This window comes from Paramisgurnus dabryanus, chromosome 16 (genome assembly GCF_030506205.2).
Source record: "Paramisgurnus dabryanus chromosome 16, PD_genome_1.1, whole genome shotgun sequence".
Lineage (NCBI taxonomy): Eukaryota > Metazoa > Chordata > Actinopteri > Cypriniformes > Cobitidae > Paramisgurnus > Paramisgurnus dabryanus.
Genome location: NC_133352.1, coordinates 24612166 through 24636607, shown reverse-complemented (window position 1 = coordinate 24636607; position 24442 = coordinate 24612166). Strand labels below are relative to the sequence as shown.

Here is a 24442-nt window from a genome sequence, read left to right as displayed (position 1 = left end):
ACCACCACCATTGCAATGACATTGCAAGAATCCCCCCGTCTCCCTCTTCCTCCTTAGAAGTGACTACAGAGATGTTTTTGTCTGTATGTCAGTGTATGCTTTATAAACACAAAGGGTTTTGCTGGGCTCACTAAGGTGCATACATCTGTCTGTCCTCCCATTGTCTTAACTATCATTAATTGTGGGTATATAAAGGAAGCATTTCTTCACATTTCTATGCATCTGCTATAAAAGCTTCAATTTGTTTGACCAACATAGTCCTACCCAGTAATAGGAAGCAGTCTGCCATTTTGTGGTTGTAAGTCCATGTTTTTAGCTTTGATGTCAGCTATATACTACAAGTGCAATAAAATAAAATATCTAGAGATGCATAGTCATTCTATTGCAAGTATATCAGAAATAAGGGGGCGTGCACCCCAAGGCGTTTTATGTTATCAGTTGTTTCCAATAGAAGCGCCACGCTTTTCAAAAACGCCAGCAACTGGCGGGTTTTGTCGGCGCTGAGCGCCAGCAGTCTGTGTTTTTACCACAATGTTCAACTTCGTATGAAACGCTCAACTCGTCAATGGCGCTTCTCACTATGCTGTCCAATCACAGTGGAGGGGAGGGACAAATATCACAACAACCAACTGGCACATCATTCAACGACTAATAAAAAAAAACAGAAGTATCAGCAACCAAAGCGCTCAGCTGAAAAAAAGCTGGCAAGCGCCTACAATCGGTGTCTGGTTGGCATTTTCAGACACATTTAAACGCATTGGTGTACACGCCTCTTAAATATTATTCACTTTTGTAAATAAGAATGTCTACTTCCTATAATATTATCCTCAATTGAATTAAAAGTACCAAATTATAGTTTTGCTTAGATGTGATGTTAACTAAATGCTACTGGCATACTGGTATACTGGGTAAGCCATTTTACCCAATACAGTAAAAGATGATCAAAAAAATGTATGGGGTCTTTAAAATCCCTTTAAACCAACATCTCAGTGGAAGAGCATTGCATTAGCAGCACTGCAGGTCATTGGATCGAACCCAGGAAACATACTTACTGATAAAAAATATATATGTTGTAATGCAATGCTTTCGATAAAAGCATCAGCCGAATGTAAATGCAGTCAACAGATACACTACAGCTTTTTAAGGAAGCCTGTATAAACTCAAGGAACACTGTCTGTTTACTAGAGCCATAATCCTAACATAACAGAACAGTTCTGCACAGCCACGGAGAGTGCAGGCAAGCGACCCCTGATCCTTTACCCAACCATTTCACAATGTGATAAAAGCACATTCTTTTCAGCCTTGGCGTCTGGGCGGCTAGGCACTAAACGTGGAATAAATAGAGGTAGCATGGGGTGAAGAGAGAAATAGAATGATGAAACCAAAGTTGACAGTTAAATAACACTTTCTTTTTTCCCCTCATCTTTTCTCTTTCACCTGGCTGCAGCACATCAACATTCAAGGACATGGAAGGAAACAGTCTGAAGGACAGCGGGCACGAGGAGAGCGACCAAACCGATAGCGAACACGATGTTCAAAGAGGACACTACGCCGACACGGCCGTCAACGACGTGCTGAATATGACCGTACCTCCGAACAACTCGCAGTTACCCGACCAAGGTAAGACGGCTAATTGAAAACAGCCCAAAAAACAAATCAAGCTTTGCAGCCTCAAGGCGCCGTGCTAATGTAGAGACAGCACTTTCTTTCCCAGCCCGTCTTTGATATGAGCGCTGAAACATTATTGACGGACGTGAGCCGTGTCTGCAGTCGACTCCACCGTTTCAGATCTAGACCTAAATGGCAGCAATTAGGCTGACAAAGGTTGAAGGTGGAAATCTACATATCACCCAGTTTCCTCATGCATAATTCACACGGATCATTTAGCAGGGAATTAATGTTGATGTTTCTTTTTTTTTTGACTGCCGTTAAAGACATCCGGTTTGTTGGCAGGAGTCAGCGGGAGGTCATGTTCACTTTCTGTTTCTGCCACTCACCGATACAAAGTTACAGAAGAACGCGGCAGTGCGTCTGAGAATCAAAGCGAAGAAAAGACCAAAGAGGGGCTTAGAACGGTTTTATTACACCGATTGTTTTGTGTTGTCATGCTCGATCAGCCTTTGATCTGAGTAATTTAGAACAATAGACCACCTCCAACAATAGCGAAAGCTCAACAGCGAGAACTCCAGTCTTGCAGGATAGAAATTAGTCAACCAATTTTCTGAATTACAACGAGAGCTTGACATTTTCTGAATAGGAAGAGTGCAGAATAAAGAGCATTTCTGAGGAAGATGAGGTCATTAAAATCGTCAGGATGGTTGCTCAGATTGGATTTTAAAGAATGTGTATCACGCTGCCTCGCCTGGAACACTCACACAAAAATCAAGGCTGGCTGCATCTGTCTGGACTTCTGACTCATAGTATCGCTTACGGCTTTTATTTGCACCATCTCGCCCTCTTGCTTTGGGAGGAACGGACTAATAAGTGCGAGAAAGCCCGAATTAACAGCCATAAAATAATTTAGCTTGTTCCTCATTGTTTTTCCCCCTGTGAAACAGTATCCTGAATTATGTGGAATTGGCAGGTGAACCAATTAAGATCTCATTTGCTCCAGATCGTGTGCTCCGTGGCTAATTCCAGCAGGCTCATTAACCAGTTTGTTCTCTAGATGAATCGCAAGACGTATGGCTACCTGGCAACCGGAGAGGGGGAACGTCCTCCATTTACATTTTATACGCAAATGTGTCGGATGCATGAGCAGATTTGTTTGAGGAAGGTGTTGTGGTGACTGCGTTCTCTGTGCTGTGAGGAATTGCAAGCCTTAGGGTTTCCATGACGGAGATTTCTTTCGCCGCCAACTTGCTGTCAGCTAATAATGAACTATGATTAGTGAGCCTTATAACTACGGCTTAGCCGTTGTGGATGTCTCTCTGTAAGAGAATTGCCTACGTATATATAGGTCTCATAAAATGCATCCTGACAGACCTTCTTGCTCAGCACTCGCATAATTGGACACAATTAGAAAAATGTAAACAGAGTATGTTACAAGTGGATGAAGCTTTTCCAGGTCAGCCCTTTTATCATTAGCAAAGCTCTTATCTGTTCACAAGCCAGCAAACAAACATGAAACGAAGGATAACTGATAAGCAAAATGAGCAAGCACTTCAACGGCACTGTCGTCGTCGGTTTTAACAGAAGCCATTAGATGGTGACAAGTATCAGATACTAATGGAATTTGGAGGCATTTTTTCTATCATACAGTACTGTTTGCAATGGCTTTAGGCTTTTAACCTCCAATGACAAGAAATGCAATGGACAGATGGGTCTCATTTGAGTTTGGTGCGTCTATAGGCACATGTAGGCAGAGCAGTAATGAACTCGGCTGATAATTATTAAATGAATTGAGCACAGGCCCTTACATACGCAGAAGTGTAATGACACTGCAAATGGTATTCGCCCCACCATTACAATCTCCGTAGTCTTATTACCCAGCTAAAGTGTGTGTGATGGGCTTGCTGACTCACTGACTGAATTGGCACAAAGCACAATTAAATCTCTCGAAGCCAGGATGGGACTGCTTCACAAACCTCCAGAGAACCGTTTGCTTGAAACTTCTGATAGAGACTGGACAGTTTAGTGGCTATTTCATTGTATTTTGCTGCTGGAAGCAAAGCGCTGCTTTAACAATTAGTGTCTGTATAATACATTTAAACAATCACAACAAACGGATTCACCAAAAATCAGCATACGGCAGAATTTCCAGGCAGGGAAATAAACACACTCATTCACAGAGAGACCGAGGCATATAGCTGTTGTAATGGGAATACCTCTGATCTATCTTTTAACTGTTCTAGTACACTGAAACGAGTTTAAACTGCAATTGCCAAAGGACACAAACAGAGACTTAAAATAAAGACTCGCTTTCTTTTTTTGTTTTGTTTTTATGTTCTTTCTCCCTCATTCGTCCTGAAAACAAACAGATTCAGGAAGTGGAGGGATAGTAAGCTCCCAACCGTCTTGTTCCCTAGACCATCAAACAATGTAAATGTTTATGATTCACGCAGCTCTTTGAAAAGGTAATGTTTGCACTAGGGAAACAATGTTTAAAATGGCTCCTCCCTAAATTCTCTCGCCGACTCTTTCTATTGTAAGAGGGAGTGTGAGAACAAGTAAGGGGAAAAAGGCCTCCGAGGACTGTAGTGTCTTAATACATAATACACAAACACTTCCTCAGGGGTGCTTCCTTCATAGACATAGATCCTGGTAATAGAATAAAAGGCTATTTCCCACAGTTTGTGTTCCTGTTCCTTCAAGAAATAGAGCAATTTATAGGGACTTCAGTGGCAAGAAATATCACACATGTCAGTGAGGACATGTTTTTCACAGGAAGCGTGGGAGACGGTGCTTGTGCTACCGTAGTGGGGCTGTGGTGGTCATGAGCCGACAGTAATGATTTCATTAGAGCAGAATTACAGTGCTCACAACTAAGTGTAGTGAAGTGGTGATGAATGGGTGACGGATGGCATTGACCGAATCCTTCCCTGTGCGCTTAAAGCCCTAAAAATGGGTTAAGCTGTAACACACGGGAATAGAGAGAAATACTAAAACACCTAAATGGGTGATTCTCACAAAATCCAGATTTAGAAGGTGTCCAGCATCAGAATTTTTTAAAAGCCCTTTTTGCACATTAAGATTAAGGTCTGAACTTTAATTATTAATTATTTTTAGAGGATTTAAAAATATTTCCTATAGAATTATTTAAATTTTTTAGATTATCATTATCAAAAATTATCATTACTGCAACATGATATTACATTAAATATATGCATTTACAAACTCATGTTTTGGTAATGAGAACTCAAAAGTTGTCTAGGTACTACAACAAACAAAATCTTTATCTGGAGAGAAAAAATAAGAACTGCTTACCTGGAAGCCATCTTGAGTGTCACAATAAATTATGTCCCTTTCAACATTTTTTTTAATGTTAGTTCCTTGAGGGCTTAAACAATGATTGAAAATTGTTGCGGAGAATGAGAAAATTGGTCTTGGACACATTTATATTCCTTATTATTGTCTCTACATTTACCAATGATCACCAAATACCACGTTTCTTTACTGTAAATGTTTATAGTATAACGTGCACTGAAGCTTTTAATTTTTTTATTTTTTTATTAAAAATATTTCCATGTCAAAGAGCCCAAATCCAGTCATGGACACGTTGCGGTAATGAAAATTTTCCTCTTAAATGTGGAAAAGGCAACAAAATTGTTTTGAATGATGTCATTTGAAATCATGTGTAAAATAGTACATGAAGAGATGTTTTTAACTGTATGCTTCTTATTTTGATAGCATTTACTTTTTTATCAAAATGTTTCATGACACCTCGTTTAATTTAGCGAGAATCACCCAGTGTTCCTGTGGCTCAATTGGTAGAGCATTGCTTCAGCACCACATATCATTGGTTTTATTCCCAGGAAACACACATACTGCTAAAATGTACAGTATAGATTGAAAGCAGTGCTAAATTTTGAAAAAATAGTTTCTTAAATAGTTTTAGTTGCTGAATGACAGCACAGGTGACACATCTACCCCTTCAATTTACCCCCATCTAACCCTAAATCAGTTAGCAGTTGAAAACAGTAGGATATTTATGACAAAGGACACCCTTTATGTTACACATTCATTCAGAGGCATTAGTAGCATGTAAGGGTCCAGAGTTTTTCATTGTTGATTTTGTTTGCTGTAGGCCAGAGGTTTGCTTGAAGGCTATTTGTAGAGTCCCAGTCCCACCAGACGAGATGACAGTCACCATTAAGCTCTTGTTCTCCTCTCTCTTGTCTCTCACCCCCAGAGGAGACTTTGGCAGCTCAATTTGCAGCTGCTGAGTTCCAGCATGTTCCACTCAGAGTGTCCTCGGCCCTGGGAGTCTTTTATTCATCAATCGCTCTGTCCCCATGGGCATGTATCTCCTCACATGGCCCCAGATTTCACACTCCCTCCACTTCCCAGTGCCCCATCAGTACAATTCGGCTTCTAATTGATTTTGATGAAATTGATAAAAGAGTTTCCCTTTTTGTCTCCATCAACCCCCCACAAAACTGCACCAAGCTCCCAAACCCACACATCCATCCATCACAAAGCCTTCTCCAAGTCTTTTTTTCTTTCTCTCTTACCATGCAATTCTGCATACCCATTCCCACCCAGCTTGCCTGGGAAATACACACCCTCCCAACCCCCATACTATGGTATATTGGATTTTTGTAGAAACTGACTTGCTCTAAACTTTTAGGTGAACATTTTTTTTTTGCGTGGGGGTCTATGATCACCTAATGCATATGCTGACACATGTCAAATTTAAGACAGGAGTAGAGACAGACAGAGAGAGGACTGTGTGTCAGGTACGCAGGGTGAGAAAGGTTCAGGAAGCAGGAGAAACGATGTCTGTGACAGTTTGAAATGTGGTTTTATCTTGGTTTATCTCTGAACAGAATACCTAGAAGTGCATTATGACAGCTGACTTTTCCTATAAAACTAATATTAATATTTTACACATTAAAATCTCACTGAATTCCTGTCTGATTTAAGAAATATTAAAAATACCAGTAAGAAGTTTAGGGGTACCTACTTATTGTATTTTTATATATTTTTCCACATTTTATTATAAACTCATCAAAATTATAGAGTAGCACAAATGTAACCAGTGGAATAATTTAAATAAATTTGTTTTATTTTTATATAAAAATAATTGTCTATCTCAAAAGTAGATGGCATTTGCCAAGAATCTGTAAAATGTAATTTTATCAATCAGGTTCTGGGATGATTTTTGAATAGTACTAAAGAAAGTCATTAAAAGGTAGTTTTATAAAAAATAATTAAATATATTATCTTAACTCAAGATAATAAGTCTTGTAAACTAATTAAAAGAAATTGTGAATGTCTTCAGGTCTCAAGGTTTTTTACATTATGAGAATTAGTCAAGTGACCCTAAACTTTTGAATGGTCGTTTATTAATGCCATTCCACATTAAGATAAATGTGAACGGCTACAGGCAGGTCCTGTGTGAATGGCCCCTTAAATTGCTATTTATTTTCCTAAATTCAAAAATTGCCCATGTTGCCCTCAAAAAAGCCTCAAGAGTATTACCAGAAAGTACTGGAACTTACTTCTGCAGCTGTTACCTTCACAACACTCTGTACAAATTAAGAAAATAATCATGTTTTGCTAGCTTTTTCTAGCGGGTAGACCTTGAGATCTTTTGTCTCTTTGAAGGTGTACCTTCCTCTCCAAAACAACCACATAACTCTGAATAGCACTGCACTCCCTTGAACCCCCATCTGCAAAACCTTCGCAATGGGTTTAATCAGCTCAAGAAAAGGGGGGCTTCTTATCTTTCCTGCACTTGTTATGGGTAGCTTATTGAACATATCAGAGGACAAAAAGAAGCGGTTCATTATTTCTAAGGTCTGCAATGAGGTTGATCCATCTCATTGCAAACCTTGAGTTGACAGCTCATTTTCCAGACAATCCTGGCTTTGATGGAGAGGAAAGGAGGGCTCGGGATTCCATTGCTTATTTAAAACGCCTGCTTGTGGCTCCATGTTAATAATCTCCTCAGAAAACTGTCTGAATCCCAATTGTTTGTTGAACACGTATGTAACTGGGTGCAATTCAGCACAAAAAGGAAAACGGAGAGATGAACATTGAGGAGAAGATTAAGGGAAGGTAATGTGCTGTTTGCTAGTCTCTTTGAGAAAGAAATATTGCTCTCTAATCTCAAGTCAATTTGTGAGGTGGGTGAAACAGAAAGGAGAAATGAGAAAGTGTGTGTTCAAGGGTTAATACGATAGCCGTTGTAAAAATAAAAGCAATAAAACAGGGTTTTATCTCAATAGGCAGATTAAGATGCGCACAATGCAGTGATCTGCAACGTGGCGCCATGCCGTCTCCAATGTGCCAGTTGGCGCTATCATGATTGATCTAGGTTTTAGAAGAGTTGTATTTTACGACGCTGGAATCCTCAGCCACCCACCTTCCATCACCAGGTCCATCTGCTTGGTGCCCTCTTGGCTCTTACAGACACATGGCCCTTATCCAAATCCACATTACTTACTCTCTCACTCATTCATGCACTCATGAAAATCCACAGGTAATAAAACCCAAGGGCATACTGTAGCAGCCCCCAAGGCAGAGGATGTAGAGTGAAGCTAACCATACTGCATCCCTAACTGCGCTCTAACCGGAACATAACTAATAGCAGGGTGAGACAAAGTCTGTCCCTGTGGAGGGCACTTGGACCTTTTCCATATGTAATGTGCTCATCGTAACAAACCCTTACTTGGGAGCTCGGGTCTCCAGGAAAGCATTTCCCGGATGACGCCCCAGATTCCTCTATCTGGGTGGAGCAGCGCATTGTGCAATTTGTAGATCAAACACAGAGGTAGATCTTCAAAGGCACCCTACTTGACAAAAAACGTATTGGACCACACGCCAAAAACAGCGGGCAGGCAGTTTATTAGACTCCAGGATCCTCACTGGCATCCAGCCCACAACACCCAAAGCAAACCCCACTCAACTCCATTAACTCCCATTAGAATAGCTCAGCCCGACTCGACTATAACTCTAACATCCCCGCTTACGCACTAAACCGCATACGTGCCCACTGAAATACAAACTGATTATAAGAGGGTACACATTTGAGGAAAGCTCTTACAAACACACCCACGCGTATGCAAACACGCATGATACGCTGTTGCACCATTTACATTATTCGGCAAATGTCAATCGTATATTGCGTTGTTTTTTTTCCCTCGTGCTCCTAGAAAGATTACGCATATACTCTGTAAAGGTAAAGGAGAAAATCAGCTGTCTTCTGACAAGTACATTGTACCCGGCAGTTTCTGTCCAGAATACAAAGAGACATTTATCACTGCAGCTGGGTAGAAAAGAGAGAGGAGGGTGTGAGTGAGAGAGATAGAGAGAAGAGAAAAAGAAGGAGGAAAAATAAGAGAGAGAGCTGACTGCGGCAGTGCAAGAATTTCTCTTTAACTCCCTTTATATTAACACAGTGTGCATCTGAATATACAGTAGCTTTTCTTTCAGGTACATTTTTAAAGCTTTTACTGCATTTTATTTCCCTGCTAGTTTCCTGTTTGCTTTTAAACCGCTCAGATTTACTGAATGACATGGCATTTTATCCAATATTACGACTACCGTTCCTGCTGGACTGAGGTAATTGCAGACATTAGGAAACGGTTAAAACCCTGGTCAGCTTGCTTTTCGATATCACGTCATATCAAAATGAGCAGGATTAGGACCTTTGGCAGCAGAAACGCATACGCATACAAAATGCATGCCATCAAACGGGCAATGACTGCATTGTAAGAAATGGCTAGCGGAGTTCACAGGCACACCTTCATCTCCTTTATCCTTCTGTCCTCACCGCATCTTGACTCACCTCATTTCAGAGGATCTCAGTGGGTTCAAATTCAGTTCTTTTGCAAAACCATCCTCCCTTCCGCAGAAAAATGACTTCAGCCGGGGCAGATTATCAACCACTGATGAAAGATTAAAGACAGGAGCAAAATCAGTAAAGGCCATAAACCCTCCCTACCTTGCCCAAAGGCCCATGCACTGAATAGAGTCAACTTCACAATCCAGACCCTCCCAGCAAACCTTTTACATGCAAATGCCCTCCTTCCTTTCTTTCAAAGCAGACCAGAGTTTAAGCAATCGCTTTTTATCTGAGGGAAAAGGCAGTGTGGCACGCATATTGTTGATGTTAGTACAACAGACATGTTTTCCTCCACGCGTCCCCGTTTTTAGCCTATGGTCTGTTTTCGAGCTTTCCAAAAGGGCAGATTGAACTCAATCACTTCATCCTCTGGGTAGCCAATTAACCTTCATGGTTTTAGGTCTCTTGCCCCCAACCCCTTGAAAAGGAGGATAAAAACTAACGGCGAAGCCTGGCTGTTAAGTTTAATGGCAGACGGGGAGGCCTCAAAATGGGTTTTTTAATGATGCTCCCCTGCTCTCGTGCACTATCCATTAAGAAGTAGGCAGAAATGGGCTAGCGCAATGCAAGACTGGAGATCAACACAATCAGCCGGGCCAAACATCACAGCGGGCGCTCAAAGCCTTTTGTCTTTCCATAGTAAGGGATAATATACATCCTAACATCCTCTCTCATTATTTCCCTTACATTAGCTTCTCCAAAGATCTAAAACATACATTCTAATGAGTCTCGGTCTATATCAGAGCTGTCACATGATTTAGCATTGATGATATATGTCTAATTTAAGCTCTGGTCATTAGCTTTTTCTAATACAATTCTCTTCATGGCAGGAATTGTGAAGGATTAAAAGAATGGAGTAGGGATGGCCAGTAGGGTATAACGTCATACGTAACGCCATTTAATACCACGTCCCTGCATGTGGGTAAGAGTGGGCACCAAAAGTCCAATTAACTTTAGCCTCAGTCACACTGCCCACATGCCTTTTGCATTCTCACCCACCCCTCGATCACAACTATTGCTTATGACCCATTTCTTATTACTCAAATGATGTTTTACAGTTTTTTGCTGTTTTCCTGTAGCCCCGTTAGGGTTGCGAATATGTTCTTATTCAAAATGGGTGTTTTAATATGTAAAAAAAAACACTAAAATTTAATGAATTTCCTTGACTTTTGCTTCCGTTGATAATTCTTCTATTGCATTCTTTTGTAAATTCACACCAAATTACTGAACGTGTTTCCAATTTGAAGTAATTTTTAATAAAAAAAAATAAAATGAAGAAATTGCATTATCGAAATATGTGAAAATTATATTATTTTTAAAAAACAATTATTGGCTTGCATTTTTGCTGCTTTTAAAAGTCCTTTTGCACAAATTAAAGTATTATATTTCTTTTAGCTTCGTTATATTTGTTCAGTTGAAATCTAAAATGCTTTAATAAGTGACTGCTGAGGGTGGTAAATGCAGCAAAAATTACATTTCTCATTTCCAAGTCTTTCTCAGAACTACTAAAAGAATCATTAATGGAATCGTTAAGAGGAATCCGAATTGGAAACAGAATCATTAAAACCCTTACAGTTCCCATCCCTAACCCCCCCTACACAAGGGACTGAGAGAAAAACTGTGGAAGATTGGTTTGTATCATCAGGGTTTTAATAGAATGCCATACTGAGTAATACACCCCAGTGCTGTGAATCTCTACTCAGTGCATGAGTCATGTTTTCTTTAAGGTACGATTTTGCAGTATATATATATATATATGAGCAGTCACATATGTCCCCTCCCCACTGTCTAGCTGCAAGTCAACGGCTGCTTCTGTTTCAGCCGCAGTGTCTCTCCTCCTGTAAACGCCTGTCTGTTTTACTCAGTATTACAGGGTCTCTGGCGATGCTTGGTCAGTACGGCTAAGAGGCTAGTTTGATTTTTCTCTGGACACGTGTGGTGGGGAGTGGAGACAGATGCAGACAAATAAGTGGTGGCACACCTTAGAAATGGTATCATTTAAATAAGTGACTATGAGAGTCCATAGGGATGAAAAAACAAAACAGGGTGTGGTGTCCCCGTTGAGAGGCCAGACGGTTACCGTCTTAGAGATGGCGCGGCTATACTGCACCTGGACTTGGGTCTGAGAGCAGTATAACCGTATCACCACCACAGTGATGAGATACAATAAGCATCAGGTGACCCAGCATGGCTCTGTTGTCATGCCCTTCCTCTTGGCTGGGCACTCCTGTCAGGAGCCTGGACACGGACAGGCGACAGGTTGGGTCAGACTATGATGGTTTGAGGGGAAGCGGATGCTTCATTACAGGTAGCAGTTTCCCAAAAATCCTTTTATTCGCACACATGGTGATGTCAATCTGTATAGGCTATACCAGGGTTTGGCAAAACGTAAGAATTGTGGCCTATTCAAAATTCAAATCTGCCCAAAGGATATACGAAGAGCGTGTCTGACATATTTTCTTGTAAATTAGCATTTTTTTATGAGTCTCTTAATGGATTTTTCAAACTAACTGGTGTTTCTTAATGGCCTGAGTCTGGGATTAACCGGATTTAAAGCAAAAGTTTTATGAACGTATATAATACGTGCCGAGAGCATTCGGTTAATGTTTTTTATCTTATTTTTGATTGTGTCGTTTAGTAGCTTTTGCATCTGATCTCCCTAATATATATATATATATATACAGTACTGTGCAAAAGTTTTAGGCCACCATCACCATCACTTTGCTGTGATAGCGCAGTTTTAATGTCAATCCATATTTATTTTTCACTCTTTTTATTAAGATACAAACAGAAAATACAGGAAATATGTACACAAAATTAAAAACAAAAAAAAATTCTGAATTAAATGTCTTCTTCAGGCATCATTCAGTATTTAGTGTGACCTCTCTTGGCACGAAACCCATCTTGAACTTTTTTGAGGAAACTGAAGGCCTGAAGTTATTTGATTAGAATTAGAAATTAGGATTTAATTTCATTTAGGTTTAAGAGATTCTGCAGCTGCCTGCTATTGCTCAAGTTTAAGGGGAGTTTACCCTAAATACTTGACACTTCAGCTTATAATTTTATACAGTTTTCAATACTACATACACATTTCCTGTATTTTCTGGTTGTATTTTAATAAAGAGACTGAGAAATAATTATATATGATCACTATACAATTGCAAAAACAACACATCTAATGGTAGCATGATGGCCTAAGACATTTGCACAGTACTGTATGTATAATGTATATACATATACATTATATGTCTAGGTAACTCATTTTGGAAAGTTAACTGTATTATTAAAAATACCATTACTGTCGTTAAATTGAACAGAATTTGAAAATATTTGAATTGAATTCCTTTGGTGCATATTTAAATTACAGCTCTTCATTCGGTTTGCTACTTCAATTTATTTCAAATTGAGGAATTGGATTAGACATTCAATTTAAAACCATTCAGTTCTGAATGGTGCACATTTTGATATTCAGAGACACATGCAATCAATTTTCAAAACTAAAGATGAACAGAGACACTGCTAAATTATCTGAAAAGAAAGAGAAAGGGCACAGGGGAAATACCGGAGTGAGTTGGCTTAAAGAAGGTAGGAGAGAAACACGCAGACACTGACTTGAAGAGGAGCAAGAGACGAAAGAAAGAGACAGAGAATAGGCTAGCTTGAAAAAACAAGATAAAACAGAATATAAAACGCATAGCCAAGGCTAACGTAGTGAACATGGCTGAATGAGAAGGCACATTGCATTAATTATGTAACATGAGTCTATGCAAGCAGGCCTCTCACTTGCATCTCACAGGGAACGGCAGTCTGGAGATATTAGTATTCAACTGACATATTAGGCCCCAGCTGTTGAAGGGAAGGCACACAGTGATTTTACGCACTCAGGTTGCATTGTGACCAGGTGCGTTTGTGTCAGTCTTTGCTTGACAGGAACAAGGCATCAGCCCCATTCCCATTGAATAAAACAACAAGCTTCAAAACAATTTCAATAGCACAATAGGAGGAAGACAGATCTATAGAAACATGTTAAAGTGCTTAATTTAACTCTTCCTTTGAGTTTAAACCTGCCACTTCTGCAACTGTATGATCAATTCATGAATCATTCACTGATGATAACAAAAGAATAAAGACACATCGGGTCAAAACAATTGTATAGTTCTTTAAAATAGTATAATTTAGGCTATTTAAATAAATGATTCATTTTTATTTTTCTCAGCTTAACTAATATAATTGAATAATGAGAGTAAAAGAACGAAGGTCATGAGATTCAAAGTAAATAACTGTACAATCGTCCACCCACAAATCTATTTCTGCCACCCCTGCCCCGAAGCCAGTAACATTCTCCAGGCTTTATGAATAGCAAATAATAGACGAATATCTCACAGGCTTGCTTCAAGTCAAGATGCAGGCATTCAGATTTCAGAGGGGTTCACTGACTTCGCCAATATGCTTCTCTCACAGATCATTTAATTTGCTGCAGCCAGTGCGTTTACGTCCTTCGTTCCCCCCCGAACCCTCAACCCCCAAAGCCCAGCTCGTCCCTCACAGATGTAATTTACTGTGTGCTTTGTCTCGCTCGCTCTTCTCAGACTCAAGGGTTTCTGAGTAAATTAGCTACATCGCTCGGTCAAGCTTAAACACAGAATGCGGCATTTGTTACAAAGTATTTAAAAATGTCCTCTGCAAACCAATCCTCATTGAGCGGCGCTCAAATGGGCCGATTGCTTTGGTGTGCATGCCTCGCCGGCTGCCAGATCTATGAGTCAGGTTAATTTAGGGTCTGCCATTATCAAGACAACCCGGGGGTCGAGTGCCACTACAGTGCCTTTCTCTGTGTTAGTCTGAAACTAATGAGGAAATCTGTAACACTCCCGAACCCATGAAGGGTGCAGAGACATACAAGCCTGTTTTCTGTCAGATTCCCTTTATGTTTTCTATCAGTGGCCTCGAAGAGGTCGCATGACCCCGCGTGTATCCACTTTTTAGTTCATGACATTGACTCAAAGAAAGCTATAAGGGCTTTTAAAGCATATAGATCCTGTCATCACTAAGCGATTTCTTAAAATATACACAAAATGGCTTCCAGATGCTCACATGCTAGAGGTATTTTCAATTTTAACATTCAGTTTATATAATATTATATAACAAAAGGGCAACAATCGACTTATGGCAAAAGTCATTAAACCATAAAGCCATATTATTTTATTTTTACCTATGCAGGCTATAAGATAATCTGAAACCCCCCTCTATGCCAACATAACATGGCTCAATTTTGCTTTAAAGTGATTCACAATACACCATCACAAATGCATTATTTCTTATGCACTTGTATAGCAGATGTGGTTTGTACAAATCAAACACCGGTGCTCTGTTTGTCTGCACCAGTTTAGAAATTCATCTTTTAACTAGGATCAGCCATGGAGGGTCTGACAGGACAAAGAGACATCGTTTCTAGCTATTATAATTCACACAAATGGCAGTGGTTGAAAGAAATGGTCCAGTGGTAAACCACAGATATAAGTTAAGCTGTCAGTGTGTGTTTGAGACTGGATTACACTTCATGATTTCAGCCCAGTTTTTGTTTTACCGAGAACGCTGGCTGTCAAACACACTTAACCGAGCCAGATAGCCCAGACTCAGATTTACTTTCGGATAAATTGTCTGGTATTAATGTTAAGACACGGAAGCAGGGACGGGAACTCTTGATTTGCCATCCGTGTGACAGGCTTTAACAAGGCCGAGCACGGAGTATAATAGCCTCAATAATTAATATGTGAGTGTAGACTGAATGAAGACATAGGACGTCAAGGTCACTTTTCTAAACGAAAGAATTTGAAAGAAAAGGGAATAAGGCAGATGTAAAGGGGTAAGAAGGAAACGGATGAGATTTTGGGATGGTGTTAACAGGAAGTGCTGGAGGGAGAAAAAGAAAAAGTGCGAGCAGATGGAGTGTGAACGTTGGAGAGCTGCTCTAGATGGCAAGGCCTCTACACCGAGTACCATCTTTGTGGCTCAGTGACGCATCCTCCTCCACTGTTTGTAAAAACAAGACCATCACACTCCATCTTGTGGTCCCGCAGGGCTGAGGGCTCGCGGCTGATTTATGGTGCACAGACTGAATTGCCTGGCTAGGATGACAGCAGCACTTGGACTCTCCCTCGTGGGAAGCCCCCAGCGTCTGCCTGGCTTGTCGTAGCCAGTGCATGGCAGCTAGTGATAGTGTTAGAGTGGAGACAAGGTTCCCGACGTGACCAGTGCCTGGACGAGAGCACTGCGCAAATCCACCCAGGACCGCCCGGATACTTCTGCGCCTGTAACAACACGAATGAAATGATCAGTGCCTGCATGACTTTTATTCTGTCCCACATACAGCCAAGTGAACAAGCAATTAACAGACAACAGCTGGAGAGTCACAAACGCATGGCTGCGACCCAGTGCAGCGCGCTAGCATGCGGCATAGCCAAATACAAATCTGCAGTGAACAGTGAATGAGTTCTTCATGGGGTCACACGGATTAATGTGGCACCTATTTTCTCTCATGGCAAGCTTGTGGCCGACCCACCTGCAGTAAAGAGAAAGAAATAAAGCAAATGCCACAACTGATGTCTGGCCTCTCACTCTGAGATATTATTTCTCGCAGGAGCCCGGCTACAGCTGTATTGTTTCATCAGTCGGGTACACAGAACAACAACGCGGGCAGACAAACAGAAGAAAAATGACTAAAGCTTTGTGAGGCAGTGTCGGGATATGATTTATACCATCTTAATGCCCAAACCATATTAAATCATGCTCTTATTTAATATTGTTAATCTTTAAACCGATGCATTATGGTGCAACTCAGAACGTTGTGATTTATTAGGAATACATTACTTGTTTCTTTACCTCGCTCTTTAAAGAAACCATGTATTTCCGAAGCATGTAAATATAAAGTGACTGAATAGTGTCATCACCAGTCGCAGTCTTGAGTTTGGCACATGTGCAACAATGCCCACTCTCTCTTATCCAGAGACCAAGCCTGTCTAAACAGGTAAATTAGCGACATTTTCTCAGCCCTCTTTCTGGATTACATCAACACTGCAGACCTCCATCGCTTATGCCCGCATTTTTTGGAGAGAAAAAGAAAATGCATTTTCCAAGGAGGAGCAGAATTGCTGCCAAACAAGATGAAAGTCTGGCATTGACACAAAACATGTTCAGTTTCTTTGTCCAAATTAAAAGCCATTCCTTTTGTTTTGTTGTGGAAGATTCAGCCCACCCACAAATGTAGCTAATTTAGCCGTATGTATGAAAACAGACAGCTATTTATTGAATTATAAACCTTTATAATGATGTACAGCAATTGGGGAGATATACAGTATACTTTATGGGGGATGTTGCTAAGAAAGGGTTTAGATTTTACTTAGTATTTTTGTCTTGTTTTCAGTAGAAATATCTAAAAATTCTTAAATCAAAATGTATTTTATTGATGAGCAAAATGACCTAAGAAAATAAGTCTAGATTGTTAGTCAAAAAATATACAATTTTAGGTGAATGTGTGCTTAAAACAAGCAAAAATATTTGCCAATGGGGTGAGAAAATGTTTCTTGAATTAGGTGTTTAAGAAAAAAGTAAACTTATTTCAAGATTTGTTTCACTCCATTGGCAGATATTTTTGCTTGTTTTCAGCACAAATTTACTTAAAAAGTAGACTTATTATTTTAGGTCATTATACTCATCAAGACGATGCATCTTAATTTAAGAATTTTTAGATATTTGTACTGAAAAAAAGTCATTTTTTGCCATTTACATGGTCTTACAGTTGCTATTTTAGGACATTTAAGTAATTTTAACAAACATATCTTACAAATTACATTACTAATGTGCATTTTGAGACAAAACTATGGCAATAATATATCTTAAGATATGTCAGTGCAAGATGTTTTTAAATTGAGCCAACTCAAACTCATTTTAGTCTGGGACTAGGATAAGCCTGGTCCGAGAAACCCCCCCATAGAGTCTACCTACAGTAGTGGACAAAAGTGAAGGCTGGGGGGGGGGGTCTGTAAAATATTTGCTTTTAATGCCCCCTCAGGGTAGATTAAACCATTAACATATGAGGTGTATGCTACAAAATGGACAAAACACTAAACTTTTAGGGGCGGTTTCCCAGACAGGGATTAGACTAGTCCTAGACTAAAAAAAATGAAAGAGCTGTCCAAACTATAAACAACTTGCACTGACATATCTTAAAATAGATCAGTGCCCTTTGTTTTGCTTCAAAATGCACAAAATGCAGGGTTAATATTTGTTGATCTACATTTGTGGTTATATTAAGGAAACATTGTCCTTGGGCTATTTTTTTATAAACTTTGCACATGTGTAGAGTCATTTTCGGCAACGGAGAGCTTTAACTTATACTTCAAACACACAAATGCTACATGCAACAAAAAATTTTAAAGCATTTTTAATCAAATATTTGAATAAAAATGTTAAGGGTAAATTTTTTGGCTCATCATTAGGAGGAAGATCTGACTGGATTGAGTTTCTCCCTCATGTTGAAGTAAACTGATGTTTTTCTATTACAAGCCATGATAGCAGTAGTGGATTTTTATCAGACGAGTTCAGGCTTTGCATTACAAGTGGTGCTATTTATTATTCTTTAGCCCTGCAGTATGTAGATGGAGGTTCACATATTTAAAATGCTCCCAAACGCCTCCTGTATTCCTTCATCCCCCTGGTGCGAAATTAAAACCACAATATTTCCAATTTGTCAGCAACGCTGCGGGACTTGCATCCCCATGATTTTTTTTACTCTGTACTATTATTAATATTTTAAATCTGGAACAGCAACACAAAAATAGCAAGCTTCAGCATCCAACCAGTGCCAAAACCATAATTAGTAGGCTTTAAGTCTCTAATAGGAAATGCACCCACTGACATGGCGCTCTGAACTGTATTTTAAGTCTTTTCCCGGATCTGATTGGCAAGCGTATTTTCCTGATGATTTTCAATAGATTTTCTCCGTAGGAGGGCCGTCTGCCTTTTACTGCTTTCTTGTGCTCGACTCAAAGATCAGCCGCATTGAAGCTTTTAATTGCTTCATTTGTTGGCATTATATTTCTATCTCTCATAGGAAAGAAAGATTCTTGTTTCGTCAGGGGTTGACGGGCTGTCACGTCTTATTGCAATTTGTTGTGTGGTTAGTACAGATCTTTGAGAGAAACATCTGTGAGTTTTGTGGATAAACCAGTGACAGGATGCGAAAAAGCTGTTAATGGTGTTCTGCTTTCAGAGCGATGTAATTTAAAAGAGAATCACTCTACGGGAGACCCCCTAAAGTACAGAGTCTACTGTATTCAATGTACGTGTATGTCCCTCCTGTCAAATGGGGGAGAATTAGAAAATGTCCTTTTTCATGTGCTGAGCATTCAAGAGGTGCGAATGATTTGAATCTTGTTAAAGTGCTCGTATTGATCCACAGGATGCAGATAAATCCATGCCTCTGTCGAAAAGCAGATTCTTATGAAAGGAGGAATTCTGGGTAGGCAGATTGCGCTGCAGCAGGTGCGGTGTATATGTGGATAATGGCAAGACTCACCCTTGTTGCTATGGTGATAACATTGACTTTTGGTGATGAAAAGCCCCTTCAAGATGTGGACTTGTGTGTTCACAGGGGCTGGTAATTATGGGCTAAATTTGAGCCACTTGAGATACCATAGTCGATTCAGAGCTTTACTTTCCAATTTATTTTTACTTTTTCAATTTAATTTCTCCCGTCTCCATGCTGCGAGTCGTAGCGTGTGTGTGCGCCTGCCTTTGTGTGGATGTTGCTGTCTATATGGGTCAAATCTCTCTCGTAATGCACCAAGACACAGGCAAACGTGTGCATATTTTCACACCTCTTTTTTCTAAATTCTAAAGTGTCCCCTGGCTTTGGTCGGTAATCCGTCAATTTCATCAGATCACATTTTAAGGGTGACGAGTTTTGGCAGCAGAGGCCTTGGAATGCAACACTCTAATCTTTAAATATTGATTCAGGGCCCAAAGCAACGTTGTCCCTCCGAGTCCAGAAAAAGGCAGATAATTAGTGATTGTAATTGCATGATCCGTCAAGCTTGGAGTGCCAGATGTAAATGTGCGAATCCTTCCCACATTCCCTTGCTGTCACTGTGGGCTGCCAGCGTGTAGCAGGGTCTCGACCCTTGGGCTGTTTTAGCAATAGGGGAGCTGAGAAAATGTGTCAGCAAACATCTGTGTGACAGTTTTTCGTACTTTTTTTGTTGTCGGGCGGCAACCCAACACACAATGAATTAGAATAGCCAACTATTCGAAAAAAAAAACTCCTCTATAGCTCGGTGGTAGAGCATTAACAGTGCAAAAGGTTACGGGTTTGAACCCAGGGAACACATACTGTACCTTGTAATGCACGGTAAGTCACTTTGGATAAAAGCGTCTGCCAAGTGCATAAATGTTAATGTGATGGAAATGTAAATCTATACAGCATCCATCTCTTAACATTTAACGACTTGAAACATTACGCAATTATTTACTAAATGTAAGCAGCGTATGGGTACAACAATCAAGGAATACATCAGGAAAGCTTTGGGGAAGTGATTTTGTTATGCAAATATCATTTGTGTATATTAGTAAACATTTAAGCAGGAAGAGTGCCCTTGTGATGCTGTCTATCCAGATGGCCAGTAATGAAATATGTATGGAGTCAAAGGACTCCACTTGAAAAGCTGTTTTTGGCTGACTACTAATAAAAGAGAGCTGCCTTGATTATTACAGATGCATCTCTTTTAAATAAATGGAAAGGGGAAGAGACAGAATGCTCTTCAAGTTAAACGAGAGAGAGTGAAAGAGAGAGAGATAGAGAGGCTATTTTATTGTTGTTGCAATCACACAAAAAACAGCTTGAAAGCCCTTCTTTCCAAACCATCAATTGATAGATCTGTGGTAATACTGGCTTTGGAAAATCTCTCTCTCTTTCTCTCTATTAAATCTAGCTTGAAATCCACTTTTGATTTAACAATGCACCCTTTAATTGATTTATTAAAAGACCCTCCAAAGTTCTAGCATAAAACTTGTTGAAGTAGTAGAGCCAAGGAAAAGCTTAGACTAAAATGAAGTGGAGCTGTTCCGCTTGCCACATTCTTTGCCTTCTTTCCAGCTTTGACATGTGCCGAAAAGATAAAAGCTTCAAAACAAACTGTGCTGAGATCCATGGAAGAAGGCACAAATAAGCTGAAGCTGTGCAAACTGCACTGTTTAGGCAACAAAACTGACTCTTTCTGTCCATCTCTTTCTCTACAGATCAGTCTGAGGGATTCCACTGCCAAGATGAGTGTCGAATCCTGGGCCACTCGGACCGCTGTTGGATGCCGAGAGTGCCGATGCCGGCAAGAGCGAAATCTCCCGAACACGGCCGCAACGTCATCGCTCTGTCCATCGAGGCCACCACCGTAGACGTTCCACATTACGAGGACTGCGGTACCACCAAAAGGACTTTTGCCACCTTTGGCAAAGACGGGCCGGATGAAGAGCGGGGCGAACAGAGGGGCAGGCGGCAAACGGCAGAGCCGGCCGTCTGCAGCCCTAAGACCAACGGCGCTGTGCGCGAGGCCGGAAACGGTCGAGAGGCCGTCAGCCCCATCACCTCCCCTGTGCACCTGAAGAGCCCCCAGTCTAAACCACCCTCCACCTACAACACGCTGAAGTGCCGGGACGCGGAGCGCATAGCCAATCATAGCCTGCTGAGGCAACCGGAGGGTAAAGACAGTGAGTCGCCCATGCGGGAGATTAACACGCTCCTGCAGGACGCCCGTGACAAAGAGTCCCCCGGAAGTAAACGCCTGAAGGACATTGTGCTTTAAGTGGCTTCCACGTACACACAGACAGCATACGCTATTATGAGTGTATGCTTACGTGTATGTATGTACGTGTATCTGTGTGAGTGTCGAGCTGTCTGGGCTGGGAAAGGAACACATATGCAGCACAATGTATTCCCACGGGGACGTAGTAACGCGGAGGCTGAACAAACTAGGCCGAAAATGTGTCTGCGAGCTCACACTGTCAATGTGGCTTGGTAGTAACAACAACGCTTGTATGTTTGTCGCAATCATCTGTCCGCAGTGGACAGGCTGGTTACTGTGTACTGCGTGACATGCTCAACCCTGCCCTCGCGTTTTACCCTTACAGGAGAAAGATCTCCCAGCGTACGACTGGTGACACTTAAATACAGTCATGCCTTGTAAACTCTTAAAGAGACTTCTTTCTAATAATGCCTTCTTTGGTATGCAGTTTTTGCTTCAGCTGCCAAACCGCTCACTGTTCCCATAGAGGACGTGAGTCCCTCCGATGCTACAGACAGTGACTTCTGTTAACAGGACTCTTCCCGTCCAACTGCGCTCACATGCCGTCGTCTGATTTGCGGGACAATGCACAGGAACGCTCCTCCAGATCTCATTTCATTTCAGTGGCTTCTCACTGGTCTGATAAGACAACCTTCTCCGATTCCCCGAAGACATTCCAGTGTCAGAAAATCTTGAGGTCGTTACAGTGCTTATTTTTTATCAAAGATGGAGCTAAATGAAGTTGCGCTATCAGCTAAAGCTCACCGGAAAACTGGAATAGGGAGAGATCAATCCCTCAGACTTACAGTCAGATATAAATATATAAATATATATATGGATAAAAATCGGACTCGTTGCTTTTAAAATCTCCTGTGCCCTTTCCTGATTGTAGCCAGTGGAGCGCAGTTTACTAGAACTTTGTGCTCTGGTCTTGTACTTTTTTGGATTTTGACTATGGGGCTAGGATAGAAGGGGTCGTCACTTACGTCTTGCTATGTGAAACTCTGTTTAGGGTTTACTACTATCATTTTTAATAATCTGTTGTTATGTGACAATCCCTTTAATGTTTTGTTGCGAAAGTAAAAATGGAAAAAATAAACATTGGTGTTCAATTAAAGCTACAGTAGCGTTTGTACACAAACACAAAAAGGAAAAAAACATATATGCCAAAATATATTTTATAAATAATTTAAAATGTATAATGAGAATATTTAATGCTGTGTAGTTATTTTATCAGTAAGTTATACTTGAAATTAACTGGCTTTCTTTTCCTTATTTTTCCCCTCTTTTTTATTGACTATGTTAGCTTTTTTCAAATTGATCTTGAACTATTTTTGTTCACTGTGTTACCCCTGGCAACTGTTGATTGCAGTCTACCTTGTTGTAAAAGTTTCTTATTGGTCAATTCTTGTGCCATCAAGTTTCTGTGTGGGCAAAAAAGACAAAAAATACAAAAAAATGCAAAAAAAAAGAATATCAACACCAACAGTAGTGTGTCAGTACAATGAGCATAGAGTGAGATAGCAAGAACAAAGAAACCAAAAAACTGCAACAAACATTAAACTTTCAAGATAACACGTTGTTGTTTATTCTTATATCTCGAGTAAGAGTAAGAGTAACACTATCATTTCAAGTCACATCCATGGTGGTTCCACTCATTTCTGAAGATAAGAGGTGCGAAAGCTCTAGCGCCGGCTAAAAGCATAAGGCAAACCCTCCTGTTGCAAACACAGACGCTTGACTCTAGCATCAAGTACAGCCCTCATTACATTCATTTTCAAGCTCATTTTAAAACACTGGCCCAACCAAACAGAACAGAACAACAGGATAAGAGATGGAGGGTCTTAAGTAATTGTGAAATCAGCGCCCCATCAGGGGTTATCAGTTTTTTTGCAATACTTATTTTACAACCTGGACAGTACAAACAGCGGCAACGTGTGAAAAAGATCTAATGGCTGAATGTTTTTTGCTGGTCTCACCAAACAGCTTCTGGCAACATGAAAAACGGATTTATCACTGAATGTATACTGCAGCTTATTATTAAACTATTAAATGTTCTCCACGTTTGTCTCCTTGTCTAAATTCATCAGTTCTGCATGTTTCCATCACACTTTAATTTGCCCTCAAATGGATCGTAATGGAACAGATCCGCCACGGCTAGAGAGGAAGAAAGCTTGACTGCATTGTTGAAATCTAATGAGCACACCAGAGTTTAGCATACTGCAATTATCCTTTCTTAAGCGATCTTTTGTCTTGCCATAATTCATTTCAATCTATAATATGATATGAATATCTACTGGAAACTTTCCATGGAAGTAATACAATAATGTGCATGGTGAAAATGGTTGAGCGACGATGATCAAATGAAAATTTGTTTTGCCACAGTCCTGTCTTAACATCAAATTGCAAAATGACATTTGTCGGCATGAGAGGTACGGTTCTGTTATTAGAGTTCAGGGACATCAGTGTTTTTTAATCTTGCAATACTAACTAATCATAGGAATATGAAAGAACACAAGACCCTTACAGAAAATACACCTTGTGTTGCCAAATAAAACAGACGTTTGGGAACTATCCAATTGAAGAGTGTCAATTTCAGATGGCTGGTCGTTCTAATTTGCTGAAGTGGATAATACAAGCAGCTATGGCCAAGTACATTATTACTTGGATCTTTACCCAGTGTAATTTGATGCTACTTATCTGTCCAAACAATAGCTGTCAAAAGATCTCGGTTGACATTTTGCTCCTCATGATAGAGAGGTGCACAATTACAACCTTTAAAAAGGTGATCTAGCATGCAGTAGAGTAATTGATAGTTAACCTAACTACAGAAAAAAAACTGGACATAGCTCAGTTTTAGGTCAATGCAACATACTACCTAAATGAATAGCAGCTGCCCAAAGTGACATTTTTAAGAGCAACTCTTGTCCGATTCACGATTTTACATTTCCTTTGGTGTGTAAGTGTGTATTAGTACATGTTAATGATATGTAGAAGGTACATACACCTAAGTAAACGATGACACGAGTTATCGTTTTCAACGTAAATCTCTTTTCTTGGACTACAACAAACACACGGATTGTAGGCAACAGTTTAC

At 40.2% G+C, this 24442-nt stretch overlaps 1 protein-coding gene across 4 annotated transcripts in view; it reads left to right on the top strand.

Annotated features, from left to right (window-relative positions):
- Positions 1-23407, top strand: part of pcdh19 (protocadherin 19) — a 57469-nt gene extending 34062 nt beyond the window's left edge. For all 4 annotated transcript variants that reach the window (XM_065273115.1, XM_065273101.1, XM_065273106.1 and 1 more), the window contains exons 4-5: positions 1448-1620; positions 20807-23407. In XM_065273115.1, the coding sequence (XP_065129187.1) occupies positions 1448-1620; positions 20807-21366 (733 nt within the window). In that variant the 3' untranslated portion in view covers positions 21367-23407. The remainder of the gene's footprint in view (positions 1-1447; positions 1621-20806) is intronic.
- The last annotated feature ends 1035 nt before the right edge of the window (positions 23408-24442 follow it).